The sequence below is a fragment of the Alexandromys fortis genome, unplaced genomic scaffold (genome assembly GCF_014885135.2).
Source record: "Alexandromys fortis isolate MF-2015 unplaced genomic scaffold, M_Fortis_MF-2015_v1.1 scaffold_319, whole genome shotgun sequence".
In the NCBI taxonomy this organism is placed as follows: Eukaryota; Metazoa; Chordata; class Mammalia; order Rodentia; family Cricetidae; genus Alexandromys; species Alexandromys fortis.
In genome coordinates this window covers 47,811-62,189 of record NW_026068193.1, presented here as the reverse complement: position 1 = coordinate 62,189, position 14,379 = coordinate 47,811, and the positions used below count along the sequence as shown (strand labels likewise).

The window sequence follows — 14,379 nt, the reverse complement described above, 5'->3', positions numbered from 1 at the left end:
TTGTCCAGGGTCTGTGGTGATAAAGTAAAACTAGGTTCCAGAGAATCCACATCTCCTGACCATGAAAACCACACATATGGCAGGTCCAGCAGGGTGAGCTGCTTTCCACTCACAGGCTCAGACTGCTGCACTGGGGCAGACCCGCCTTTGGGTTCCAGTTCTTACCATACCCGTTTCACTAACATCAAGAACCCTGAGTCTATCAACTGTGCCAAAAAGGAAAGGCTGATAAGAAAGGTAGGAATCTGGTTCTCAGTTTACCCTTGACTTGAAGGAAGAAAAAAAAAAGTAAACATCAGGATAAGAAATGCACTGTTTACCAAGTTTACCACGACTCATGTACCATAAAGAAAGTATTGCTGTTCATCAAACTGACTCGCCATAACTGTAAGATACACCTCAACTTCAAGAAAAACGTAGAAGAAAAATGTATTCACCAGCGACAGACAGCTACACCTTTAGCTTAAAGGTGAATTAAAGGAGACATTTTTGCAGCTTTGCAGCATGGGAATGAGCTGTCAGCTGTCAGCTCATAAGGCTGACACAGTGAAGCTTGGTATCTTTAGTGGAAAAGAAGAGTCAGCCAATCATGGCTGAACTCAAACATTAGAAGCAAAACCCCAAGCACTGCCACACGCTGTTCTGTGCAGCGCTGAGGACTGAACTCAGGGCCATGCGTGTCTAGGCAAGCACTCTACCACTGAACTACCTCTCCAGCCTCACCGAAGGTGATGTAGCCAATGTTGTCACCCACAGCAGCATCTGTGTCTTTCAGCTCTAGAGGAGGTTCCCTGTGGCTAAAAAGGACTTGGGGGGCTGTGTGGCTGGCTCTTCGTCCTTCTTTGAACTCCTGTGGAGACACAGTGAGAGAAAGTTCATGTGAGTTGAGTGGCACTCTATCCATACTATCTGCTCAGACCTTCGTTGTCCTCTGGACCAGCAGATAACTAAAAATTAACTGTCAAAACCTCAGCTACAGGCCCAGTGCTGGTGACAAATGTCTTTAATCCCAGCCTCAGGAGGCAGAGGCAGGCAGATCTCTGTCAGTGCAAAGTCATCCTGGTCTACAAAGTGAGTTTCAAGACAGCCAGAGCTGTTACACAGAGAAACCCTGTCTCGAAAAACCAAACCAAACCAACAACAACTACAAAACCACCTCAGCTACAACAACAACTACAAAACCACCTCAGCTACAAGTGCCAGTTGCTCCCACTGCATTCAAGATTCAAAAGGAGACTACAGAAAATGGCACCATGTTTTCAACTTTGGTACAAAGTACTGCAGTGCAAGTCCCCCCGCCCCCCTTTTTTGGATCGTTGAACACGACAAGAGTTCTTGAGTTCCAGGCTGTCAGGGCAGAGTGGGAAGACTGCTTCCGAAGACAAAACACAAAACTTAAGCACTGCTGCTTACCAGGCCCTCAAAGTATTTTTTTTTTAAAGAAATCTTTCCAGTTTCATGGTGACGAGTACCAGGGTTTAGTTGGAGTTTTAAATTCTAAACACACATAGAAAACTCTTTACAAATTGAACAATTTCCCACTGCTCCCTTGGTTGCCCCTTCTTTCCAGTTTCTTCCTTTCCTTTTCCCCATGACCCTTCATCTCCACCATGAGACAGGATTTCATGTAGCTAGGCTGGTTTTAAACTCACTAATAGATAAAGACTTTTGGTTATGAGACTAGCCTTTAACGGCTTAGCCACATCTCCAGTTGATAAGGAGGACTTTTAACTCCTGATCATCTAGCCCCAATAATCTCAGTACACCCACACCTGATCTCTTCCAAGCTAGGCCTTTGATTGTACTGTTTAAGAGATCTTTTATCTGTTATTATTTAGAATTCATCAATCAAAACTTTAAAGCAAATTTAATCCCTCCCTGAGGGCTAAAGATGACAGAGTAAAAGAAGCTGGGTAGGGAAGAATGTAGGTTAGCATGGATTACATGTCCCCCAAAACAAACCCTTACAAAACTCTAGTAAACCAGGAGTAGTGCCACATGCTCATAATCTCAGAACACGGAAGGTGGAGACAAAAGGATCAAGAGTTCAGGGTCATCCCTGGCAGTTCCAGCCTAGTCCCAGTTTACAGTCTGTCTCAAAAAACCAAACCAAACAACTTCCCTAAAATAAAAGAGCTTATGATCCTTAACAAAAGCAAAGTGCTTATCAAACTATATATATAAAAAAGGACAAGAGTATATATATATATATATATATATATATATATATATATATATAAATAAAAACAACAAAACAGGCCATACCTTAATCCCCAGGTCCCCATGCTTTCCTATACAAACAATGAGTGAATATGACATCCTTCTCTTTAGAGTTCATTCCCAGCAATGACAGCAATACAATGCAAGGCTTTGAATTCACTCCTTAGAAACCCCTCCCTTAAAAAGCAAAGAAGAAATCAGATACAATGTGTAGACTGAGTGTGTCTTCTGAAACAGGGCAGCTGCATAGAGACAGTGTCAGGGTTAAGACACTGAAAACATGGTCACACAGCCAAATGATCGGAAGTGTGGCTGCTGTTGCTGCTCACATACCGCCTCTTCTACAGTCATCCTCCTAGAGTCTGGGCAACTGGGTGAGTTTCTATGCTACACCACTATTCATTAGGGCACCTGGCTTCCCTGCCAGGCTGAGTTCCTTAGGCCAAAGATCTGGCTTTATTCCTGTTTCTTCTTCTCTTTCCTTCAAAGACAGCATAGTACTCCTGAGTAAAAGAAACACCCCTGCCCCTGCTGATGCAGACCCATTGTAATGAGAGGGCAGGGACAGGGACTATGCTTTCCGTTTGCAAGTAGGAAGAACCCACACCACGTGTGGCCTGATTAAAATGGCCCCCACAGGCTCATAGGGAACATCATTATTGGGGAAAATGTGTCACTGGGGGAGGGTTTGGAGTTTCAGAAGCTCAAGTCAGGCCCTGAGGCTCACTCACTTTCCCTTTTGACACCTGATACAGACAGAGATAGACACTCTCAGAACCTGCCAGCCACCATGCCTCCTAACAGGAGGATAATGGATTAACCTCCAAACTGTAAGCCAGTCCCAATTAAATGTCTTCCTTTATATAGAATTGTGTGGTTGTGGTGTCTCTTCACAGCAATAAAACCCAGCCAAGACACACTAATTATCAAATCCCAAGCAAAGTACAGATCATGTGGGACTCCTGTTTATACACTGCCTCTGAAGATAACCCTGCCTGGCTGTTACAGGGTTACGGAGTAAAGAAAGGGTTTCAATGTGTTTGGTTAGCTCCCTTCCCAACATACCTTATTCCCTAAAGGAAAGGTACTTGGAGACAGGGTACATGCCTGTAAAGTCAGCACTTGGGAAAAAGATCAAGAATTCAAGATCAGCCTGGTGTGGTGGTGCAGACCTTAAATCCCAGCACTCAAGAGGTAGAGGTGGGCAGATTCTCCGAGTTTGAGGTCAGCTGGTCTACATAAAGAGTTCCAGAACAGTCAGGGCTACATAGTAAGACCATGTCTCAAAAAAACTCCCACAAAGAAAACAAAACTGAAAAACAAAAACAAAAAAACAAAACAAAACAACAAAGAATTCAAGATCATCCTTGGCGGGGGAATGGAGAGATGGCTCAGAGGTTAAGAGCATTGCCTGCTCTTCCAAAGGTCCTGAGTTCAATTCCCAGCAACCACATGGTGGCTCACAACCATCTGTAATGGGATCTGGTGCCCTCTTCTGGCCTGCAGGCATACACACAGACAGAATATTGTAAACATAATAAATAAATATTTACCAAAAAAAAAAAAAAGATCATTCTTGGCTACTTGGCTACATAAGACACCTTCTCTTCCCCTCTGCCATTCTCCATATTTGGTCAACACTGTTTCTGCAGGGGGAAATAGTCTTTAGATAACTTGATGTCTTTGCTTCTCCATTGCTTTCTCTTGAAACAGCAACAGCAAACAGCTCCCTGTCTTTATTACTATCTGTCGCACAGAAACCAACCAGACTGTTTCCCTTTCTTCTCTCTGACAGGATGTCTGCTGAACACCAGCACACTATTTCTTTTTAAAAAATATTTATTACATTTTATTTACTCTGTGCCACTGCACATGTGTGGAGATCAGAGGACAACTTTAGGAAGTTGGTTCTTTCCTTCCATTATGTAGGAACTTGGGATGGAACTTAAATCATACCACTGAGCTTGGTGGCAAGTGACTTTAACTGCTAAGCCCAACAGCACTGTTTCTTTCTTCCAACAAAGTACATTATCCTGGGGATAAACTGTATATGATGAAGGGAGCATCTTAAATCAGGGTGTAAGTCAAGTTGGGCATAGTGGTATACCTACCAGTAATGCCACAACTCAGAGGATCACAAGTTACTGGCCAGCCTGGGCTGTATAGTGAGGCAGTCTAAAAACAGAAGTGCTCATCTGAGTGTACATACACTACAACTGGAACACACAGAGAAGATCAGCACGGCCCATGTGCAAAGATAACATGCAAACTCCTAGAGTGTTCCATGTTTTTCTTACTGCACCCACTGAAGCGTAGTGTGTGCTTTAACACAAGCATTTACTAGTTGTGTGGCAGACCCTGTAATTCCAGCACATGGGAGGCAGGGGAAAGGGACTGCTCCAAATGTGAAGACAGCCCTGTACACACAGTTCTGGGCTAGCCTGGGCTACATGCTGAGAAGTTGCCCATTTTAAGAAAGCAAAGAACAAAAGAAAAAAAAAAGCAATGCAAAACAAAACTAACTTTTCTTGTTCTCTATGGTCATTCAACATAAATTACCCTAGCCTCTGATCTGGAGAAGGTAGCAGAGAAGATGGGCTGCACATCATGGGATACTCATTTAGAAACACTGGGAGAACCACAAACAAAAGCCACTACAATAGGCTTGTCTTTTCATGTAGGTAAGTGCCTTGCCACATGCACTTTGAAGGAGTCATCTAAATTCATACCCCCTCCACAAAAAAAAAAAAAAAAAAAAAAAAAAAAAAAAAAAGCCTCTACAAAACCTTACAGAGCAAACTTGCAGTACTCTAGGAGGTAAGATTTGTTTAAAATATTAAAAACAAGTTGGGATATTCCTGGAACAAGTGGAACAAAACTTTTAAAAAAGTTTACACACACACACACAATCTAAATCAGCCAAATCTATATTTATATTTGAAAGCTATATTTATAGCTTTTAAGATTAGTTTGCTAGCCTAGATTTAGTCTAATTTCTTAACTACTGCATTTAATTTCCATTAATTCTGCAGAAAAATATTAAAAAATATCTAAGGGCTTACTTTTAAGAGTCATATATGCATACCCTCCTTTTCTTCATGAAGTCCAGTACTATCAAATGCTAAAGTGTCAACATTCCACTTTTTCACAAAGGGACCCCAAGTTAAGAGTTTCTGATTAGTCAGTTCCAATACAAAGCATTAACAAGGATACCATTGGCTGGGCGATGGTGGCGCACGCCTTTAATCCCAGCACTTGGGAGGTAGAGGCAGGCGGATCTCTGTGAGTTCGAGACCAGCCTGGTCTACAAGAGCTAGTTCCAGGACAGGCTCCAAAACCACAGAGAAACCCTGTCTCGAAAAACCAAAAAAAAAAAAAAAAAAAAACCAAAAAAACAAGGATACCATTAACAAGGATGGCATGTTGAAGTTTTCCCTTGCTAGGTAGAAGGCTTGTATAAGTTTTCCCTTGCTAGGTAGAAGGCTTGTACACAAAGCCTCACTGTGTTAAGCACAGCAGTATTTAACTGAAAGAAAGAAAGAAAGAAAGAAAGAAAGAAAGAAAGAAAGAAAGAAAGAAAGAAAGAAAGAAAAAAGATTCTGCTTTAAAATTTTCTTTAAAAGAAAAAAAAAAAATAAACTCGAGGTAAGGTCTTACTCAGTAGCCTAGGCCATCTTGCAGCAATCTTCTTGCCTAAGGCATCTAAGTGGTTGGATTAGAGGCTGGGCCACAAGCCTGGATGCTTCCGAATTAAAAACCAAAACAAAACAATACTCATCATTCTACCAGGGAACAGGTAAATGTATTAAAGCTTTACATTACATTCTGACTGTTGATCCACTTCAGAAGGCAGCAGCCTGAATACCTCCTGATCAATAAACTCATGTCCGAGAGCCAGTGACTGGCCAGCAGCCAAAAGGACGCAGCCGCAATGGTCGACAATATGCCGAGTCCCACTGTACCAGAATCCCAATGACAAAATGTTCTTCTAAGTCCTATTACCCTTCCAAGCAGGAGGCAATCTATGGTGACGCATTCAAACTGTGGCAGGGCTCTCCTGCCAGTCAACCACAACTCCAGCTCCTGCATGTTATCCCTACTTTGCAAATCATTATTCACCATTCTGAAGATAGGGACCCAAACCAAGCCAAGAGCAGACCTTGTTACAAAACTGAGGAAACACAAGAGACAAGGAAATGAGAGCACACTTTTAGATCAAGGGCTCTGTCACAGGAAGGGAGGAGAGTTAATATCCAGTCAAGACTAATTCTCCCTCTTGCCTTGTCCTGAAAAACGGAAGAACCATCAAGAAGAAACAGAACATTCATATAAGTTTGGTGGGGGCCATGCTGTTTAGTTTTGTCAACTTGACACAAAGCTAGACATGTCTTAGAAGAAGGAACCTCAACCGAGGAATTGCCTCCATTAGACTGTCCTTTGGGCATGGCTGTGGGGCATTTTCCTGATTAATGATTGATGTGAGGACCCAGCTCGCTGTGCATGGTGTCACCCCTGGTCCTGGGTTGTATAAGGAAGCAGCAGGTCAAGCAAGCCACGGGGAACAAGCCAGTAAGCAACACTCCTCCATGGTTTCTGCTTTACTTCTGCTTTCAGGTTCTTGAGCTCCTGGACTTCCTTCACTGATGAACTGTGACTTGGAAGTCTAAGGTGAAATAAACCCTTTCCTCTTTGAGATTTTTTTGGCCACAGTGTTTTATCATAACAACAAAGACGCAAACTAAGACAGGGTTGTTTGTTCCATCTTCAAGTTCCAACATTAACAGAACTTTGTCTTCTCTATGCTATGGTGTACATGTATGTTGTTCTGTTACCATCTTCCCAGGTACTGGGGATTGAACCAGGGACCTTGTACATATTAGGCAAATGCTCTACCACTGAACTACACACAACCCTACTCCATATGATGGCTATGTACATGGTGTGTAAAGATTTAACTTCCTGCCGCACAATTTCCCCTGAAGACTTCTGCTCCATACCTGCATGAAGACCTTTCCAATGACCACATCGTCGTCATCCTTAAACACTGTGCTGAAGACTACTGTGACTCTGTCTTTTTTAGATTCAACATACCTGAGGGAAACAAACCCAGGAGTTAAGTACAGCATCAGAAGATTCCATCACTAACTTTATCTGCAAGGGAAGTAGAAGGGTAAAGTCCAAAGTCTCAATCTCAATAAAACAAAGGTGTGCCAGAGACCAGTCAAGAAAGTCAGGGTAGTAAATGCATTCCCAAGAAGGAAGTGGAATTAACAAAACTAGACTTTTAAATCTTGTATATAAGGCATAACATAGTATCTTAAGTTAGTGACTCATTTATAAAGTTTCTTTACATATGATAGGATCCATACATAGTACACAGATAACTTAAGAGTTGCAGTAAAAGCCGGGCGGTGGTGGCACACGCCTTTAATCCCAGCATTCGGGAGGCAGAGGCAGGCGGATCTCTGTGAGTTCGAGACCAGCCTGGTCTACAAGAGCTAGTTCCAGGACTGGCTCCAAAGCTGCAGAGAAACCTTGTCTCGAAAAACAAAACAAAACAAAAAAAAGAGTTGCAGTAACAGGCGGGTAGTAGTAGCATAAGCCTTTAATCCCTGCACTTGGGAGGCAGAGACAGGAGGATCTATGAGTTCAAGGACAGACTGGTCTACAGAGTGAGTCCTAGGACAGGGTCAAAAGTTCCAGAGAAACCCTGCCTCCAAAAACCAAAAAACCAACCAACCAACCAACCAACCAACCAACCAAACAAACAAAAACACACAAAAAGGGGGGTATTGTAACAGCATTTATGCTCAGCCTCTGGTGCCTGATTACCCAGGCCATCTTTAAATTTATTTAATATACAGGTGTTTTGTTTACATGTGTACCTGTGCATATGTGTACTTGGTGCCCAAAGAGGAAATCAGACACCCTGGATTGGAGTTAGACAATTGGAGTTGCCAAGTGGGTTGAGAGCTGAACTTAGATCCTCTGGAAAGGCAGTAAGTAGTCTGAAGGGCTGAGTATCTCTTTAGCCCATGGGAACTTCCTTTAAGAGAACTCAGAAAAGTAGTGCCTTGGGCCTGCAGAGATGACCCACTGGTTAAGGGCACTGGCTACTTACTCTTCCAGAGGTGTTCAATTCCCATTCTACAAAACTCACAATCATAAAATACAAACACACATAAAGTAATTAGTAATCCTAAAAAATAAAAACATAAAAACCTCAAAAGACCAGTGCCTTAAAGGACAGCACAAGATTTCTTTACATCTGGTTAACACTGTCTCTCTTAGTCAGTGGTGTATGGAGGCTGAAAAGTTTAAATTCCCCTGGTAGCAACGCAACCACCAACGTATTAAGTTAATCAGGCCGAATTAGTAAATCCAGGTTTAATCTGAGCAGAGCAAAGCAACTCCTGGACGACCCTTGGGAAGGCAGAGGAATCACCTGGCAAATATGGTAGCCTGTAGACGCAGTCTTGAGCAGCCTCAGCGAGGGGCTGATTTCTGGCAGATTTTCTCAGGGGAGGAGGGTTAGAATGAGGCCCCTAGCTGGAGATGCCCAACATCTCAACATTTTTGGGTATATATAGATGGCGGTAGGGCTTCCACCTAAACAGAAGCCACCCTCAGCCTGGAGCTGAAGTCCACGCTTACATGGTCTCATCGTCCCGGTAATGGATAACCGCTCTGTTCTCTCCTTCCTTGCCCTCTTCTTGGAACTGGAAGTATTTCTCAAAGACAGAGGCAAAGCAATTTCGCTTCAACATGCCAGCCTGATGCACAATAGAATCCTTGGATGCAGGCAGATTTTCAAGGTCATATAGCAAAGAAACATTGTATCCTGGTGGGAGAAAAAATAAATCACCCATCAGTTATATGAAAAAACAACAACAAAACCCACAAACAACAAACAAAAAACCAAATCAAACCTTTATCTTTCAAGTAAACAGTGTAGAGGCAACTCCCCATCTCTACCCTATACCAAATTATGTAAATATTTATAGATAGCTTTACGGTCCTAGAGACAGTTGTGAAGGGGACTCTATGACTCAAGCTGTACAAGTCACGTATTTTCTCCAATGGTTTAATATGCACCCACATGGTCAGCAGGTGCAAGCTTTCTGGCAAACCCTATGACTCAAGCTGTACAAGTCACGTATTTTCTCCAATGGTTTAATATGCACCCACATGGTCAGCAGGTGCAAGCTTTCTGGCAAAACCTTGTGGGGGGGGCAGGGTAGAAATCTGCTTCTTAATACATATACTTCCCCAATAGTGTCTCTCTGAATAACTGTATATTTCCAGTGTTTTCAGAATTCTACTTCATTTGACCCCTCCATGCGTTTCTTTGAAGATGTCAGGACAGGTAAGTTTATCCTCATTTAGAATGGAAAAAAAAGTGGTTCAGAGATGCAGCGCCTTGCTGACACGACACACAGATATGGAGCTATCTTGAAGTGAGTTCATATTCTGGCCTCACTATGAACATTGTAGAGATTGGAAAACTGCCCAATCTCTACAATGCCCTCATCTGTGTAGGAGGGAAGGTGTGGGGAGCCTGGGGTGTTTCCACAGGAGCTGCTCATCTTTTCTTAAAGAAAATTTAAAAAGTAATCACTGGTTTTTATTTTAATCTGAGATTACAAATGATAGTGAACTGCCACATTGGTGCTGAGAACTGAAACCTGGGACCCCTGGAAAAGCAATCAGTGTTCTTAACCACTAAACCAGCCCCCATCCTGTATTTTGAAAAGGGGTCTCTCATTGAGATCTAGGGCTCAACAATTAGACTAGATTGGCTACAAGCAAACTCTATGCTCACCGATGATTTCCCCAGAACTGGCATTACAACTGACATTTTTTTTTTAAACCTAGGCACTGGTGTTCAAACTTAGGCTCTCATGCTTTTGAGACAACTGCTTTACAAACTGAGCAATATCTCCAGTGCCCCTAGAGCATTTTATGAGTATATTCAAAGGGTACTTGCTCAAACAAAGGAGGTTCCTCTGGCTAAAAGATTAGAAGAAACATTTTGGGGTGTTACTAACACACTTGCTGATTTTTAAGACATTTTGTATCACACTGAAAAAGGTAGAACCCGTTAACAGCTACTTATACAGTGGGAATTGACTCGAGAACTGGGCTCCTTCAGATGTGTTTTACAGAATGATAATTTAAACCAAATGCTCTAGCTAAAAAAACTTTGATACAAGCAAGACATGGTTTGCCATCATTCCATAGCCACTAGCATTTCTACATACCTGATTCTGGGTTTACCAAGAAACTCCCGTATACTCTCTTTAATAACTGGAGAGGAAAAAAAAAAGTTAATCCAAAATCCACGGCAATTTCATTATTTTTGAAACACACAGTACTTGTGATAAACTCTTCCTAAACCAATGTTTAATTTTCATTTGGTGGGTTGCAAACAAGATGGGAAAGTGAATTCATCAAGTGACTAAATAGATCTCTTACAGAATTGAATTATAATCTAAAGGTTAGTTCCGGGGTTGTCTCTAAAGACCTGAGCACACCTCTCCCGTTTTTTTCTTTTTTCAGATTCTACATTGCACTCAAGTCTCAAGTCTTTCTTTTTTGAGAGTGGAGAGATGCAGCTATGACAAAAGACTGTATCAATTATCAACTAAGCATGGGCTGGAACCCTAACCCAGGAGAATGAAAAGGTAAAAACCAAGTTCTGGGCTCTGACTTCTGTCAGTGTGTTAATCCTGTATGCTTTAAACTAACTTAGCTCATAGTTATGTCCTGCAAAGGACAATGGATAACAAAATCAGTCAGCTAGTAACACCAGTGTGCCCAACAACGGTGTCCTAGCAAACTCGATTTCACCATCCGACACCTTCCTCTGCTGACTACTTTCCAGCTTTTGGAAGTAGAGCACAAACAAAAGCACCTTTACACTCCCCTCGTTTTTCTCTGCCAGAGTGACTATCTACCAGCTGAAATCTTCCTCAACTGACATCCTACTTAGGAAGGAACCAGGTTTACTTAAGTGTGTAAGGAGCACATTAAGTAGTGGGAAGGAGATATGTAAAGACAGAAACAAAATATGTAGTAAAATCACAAGCAATCTGAGAAGCTTTTCAAGGCTTAGCAGACGTTCAATAGTTGGAACACGAACATGTGGCAGCTTATAATCTCAATAAGGCTGAAGCAGGATCTCCAGTTTGAGATCAGCCTGGGCTACACTGGAGACTGTTTCAAAACCAAAATGAAAAAGTCTCAAACCTCTAAAAATAAAACAGAAGTAACCCCAAAACACAAAATCCCAAACTGGACTCATTTACTAACCTTCACTAAAAACTTTATTGCTCCACAGCCAGTAAAAAATACACTTAAAACCCAGCAGTACAGAAAAAAAACAAGGCTTCTCTTTTGTGGAGATAAGGTATCGTGTAGCTCAGGCTGGTTTGGATTTTATTATGGAGTTGAGGAGGATCCTCCTGTCTCCGCCTCCCAAGTTTGCAGATTCCAGGTAAGTGCCCAGGAAAACACAAATTCTGTTCTAAGTTTTAAGGCTAATAACTCTTTAATAGTTTACAGTATCTCAGAGTATATGAGCTACACCATCATCAAATTACAAAGGCAAAACAAGTTTTTGTCTTGTTGGTTAAGAGTTACACATGCCATTTAAAAGAATTTCAGGGCAGAGTTGGAGAGACAGTTCAGTGGTTAGGAGCATTGGTTGTTCTTCTAGAGGATCCCACTTCAATTCCCAGCATCTACAAAGTGGCTTACAACCTTCTGTACCTCCAGTTCCAGGGGATCTAATGCCCTCTCTTTAAACACGGTGCACAGATAGACATGCAGACAAAATACTCATACACATAATTTAAAAAAAGAAAAGAAAATGCCGGGCGATGGTGGTGCATGCCTTTAATCCCAGCACTCGGGAGGCAGAGGCAGGCGGATCTCTGTGAGTTCGAGACCAGCCTGGTCTACAGAGCTAGTGCCAGGACAGGCTCCAAAGCCACAGAGAAACCCTGTCTCGAAAAACCAAAAAAAAAAAAAAAAAGAAAGAAAAAAAGGAAGGAAGGAAGGAAGGAAGGAAGGAAGGAAGGAAGGAAGGAAGAAAGAAAGAAAGAAAGAAAGAAAGAAAGAAAGAAAGAAAGAAAGAAAAGAAAAACAGAGTTTTGTAGCTAGGCACTAGGGCCCAGCTCCAGAATGGTCGGCAGGATTTGCCAGGCTTATTGCTGTATTCAGAGCCAGAACCACCCTGTATACAGAGACATTCAATGGCTGTCCAAAGGTATATGAACGTTCTTTTTCATCTTATAATTTAATGAACTTTCTACATAGCAAAAAATAAAGAAAAATTAACAACAAATCATGTCTATATTCAATTCGAATCTCCCCAAGACCGAAAACAGAAAAAGAAAACAAAAAACAAAGGTTATTCACTCCCAAACCTTTTCTTGGTGATGCCAGAGACCAAACCGAGGGCTTTATGCATGCTTAGTAAACACCTCACCGTGGAGCTATGCCCCCTTCTAGGGGCAGTGACTCAAATATTCTTTAGAAATATTTTAAGGACTGGAAATAGTTCACTGAGTAATTTTCTAATGTTCCTATACTTGATCACTTTAGAAATTCCTCATCTACAGAATTTGGTAAGAGTGTGAATTCATGATCACACTCATTTACATGAAGGGAAAAACAAGCAATGCCAGGTACAGTTCCTAGTTTGTGAGCACACAGCACAAGAGGAACTGCAAGGAAAGGAAGGGCACAAGGTCACAGTTTGTTGGTGGCACACAGAGTTTTGACCTTCAGGTGTTCCCTGTACCACTTCTCCTAAGAGCCTGACTTGCTCCCTGAGCTATAATCCTAAAGGATTAGTACTTGAAGAAAGGGAGTATCAGACATGGGGGGAAATCAAAGCCCCTTCAGTTTAGTTTAGCTCCAGTTTTAGTTTTACCAAGTGAATATTTCTGACATCTATGAAGAATTTACAGCCATGTTTACACCACTTTTAATTCCTTTGCTTTTTCTTTTTAAAATATTTTTTTATTTATTATTATTATCATGTGTGTGAGTGCTAGTGTCAAGTGTGGAGGTCAGAAGACAACTTTTGGAAATCAAGTTCTCTCCTTCCACCATGGCCCCAGGGACTGAACTCAAGAGTATCAGGTTTGCACGTCAATTGCTTTTACTCACGGAGCTATTTTGAAGGCCCTTCTTCTCTGTTCTTGAGCCCTTGAACATTTTTCTGTTATTGCACTAAAATTTGTTTTTGTGTGTTTATTTCTGAGACCAATCTCACTGTGTAATCCAAATTGGCCTTGAACTCTTGATCCTTCTGCCTCCACCTCACCATCGCTGGGATCCTAGTCGTGTGCCATTGTATCACACTGTTCCCTTACACCTCCAATTATGATTCACTTTTAAATTTGTGCCTCTTTTTGACCATCCAGAGAACAGAGGCAACTTGTCTACTTTTAACTATTAGATCTGCCTACCTGAACACCAGATTGGTCTGCCTTTAAAAAGGGCCTGTGAAAAACAAGCTTCCTGAGGTTATCACAGGTTGGTCACTGTTTAACCCACCCAGGGAGTCATTTACTGCTTACTCCGCTCCCACATTGGAAATGTTACTTCCTCCACCCACTTGAGCTCTTTGGCCTGTGTGGTAGCTATGAAAACTCCACTAGCAGGCCAAGGACAAGATGGAAGAGTAAGCTGCAGACCAGCCCTCCCCTTCTGATGACATTACTTCACATTCCCTACTTTCCTCTCTTCCCTGAGCAAATCAAAAGCACCTGAACCATAAGAGAACCCCCTACAGTTCTTAGTATTTTGTTCATTAAGTCTGATTTTAGAGCAAAAATTTACAGCTTTGGATCGGATTTCTTGACAAAATGGCCTTTTATTACAGAAATCTGATGTTCAAAAGCCAGCACTTTTCAGAAAGACAGAAATGGTTGTATCTTCATGCTGCAGATAAAGGAGAGCCTAGTTTGTTAAACTAAGCTATTTGAAAACTGATTCAGGAACTGAGTCATACTTCCTGCTTTGAGACGCAACCACAATGTGCATGCTGGTGTAACAGCATTTTCTTTCTTCCATAAATGGCTCTACCCAGAGCAACTGCAGTTCAACAGGAACCAAACCTCCTACTCTAGCTACCCAAAGTCAGGG

The 14,379-nt window shown here is 41.9% G+C and overlaps 1 protein-coding gene and 1 non-coding gene across 3 annotated transcripts in view; one reads left to right on the top strand and one right to left on the bottom strand.

The window, feature by feature from the left end:
• The window catches only part of Arpc2 (actin related protein 2/3 complex subunit 2), a 32,806-nt gene that overhangs the window by 5,748 nt on the left and 12,679 nt on the right, over nucleotides 1-14,379 (bottom strand). For both annotated transcript variants that reach the window (XM_050129589.1, XM_050129587.1), the window contains exons 5-8: nucleotides 10,482-10,527; nucleotides 8,875-9,061; nucleotides 7,218-7,311; nucleotides 724-850 (exon numbers count right to left, since the gene is read on the bottom strand). In XM_050129589.1, the coding sequence (XP_049985546.1) occupies nucleotides 724-850; nucleotides 7,218-7,311; nucleotides 8,875-9,061; nucleotides 10,482-10,527 (454 nt within the window). The remainder of the gene's footprint in view (nucleotides 1-723; nucleotides 851-7,217; nucleotides 7,312-8,874; nucleotides 9,062-10,481; nucleotides 10,528-14,379) is intronic.
• Nucleotides 4,408-4,512, top strand: LOC126492958 (U6 spliceosomal RNA). The gene has a single exon (XR_007589715.1). It is a non-coding gene; the product is annotated as a U6 spliceosomal RNA (small nuclear RNA).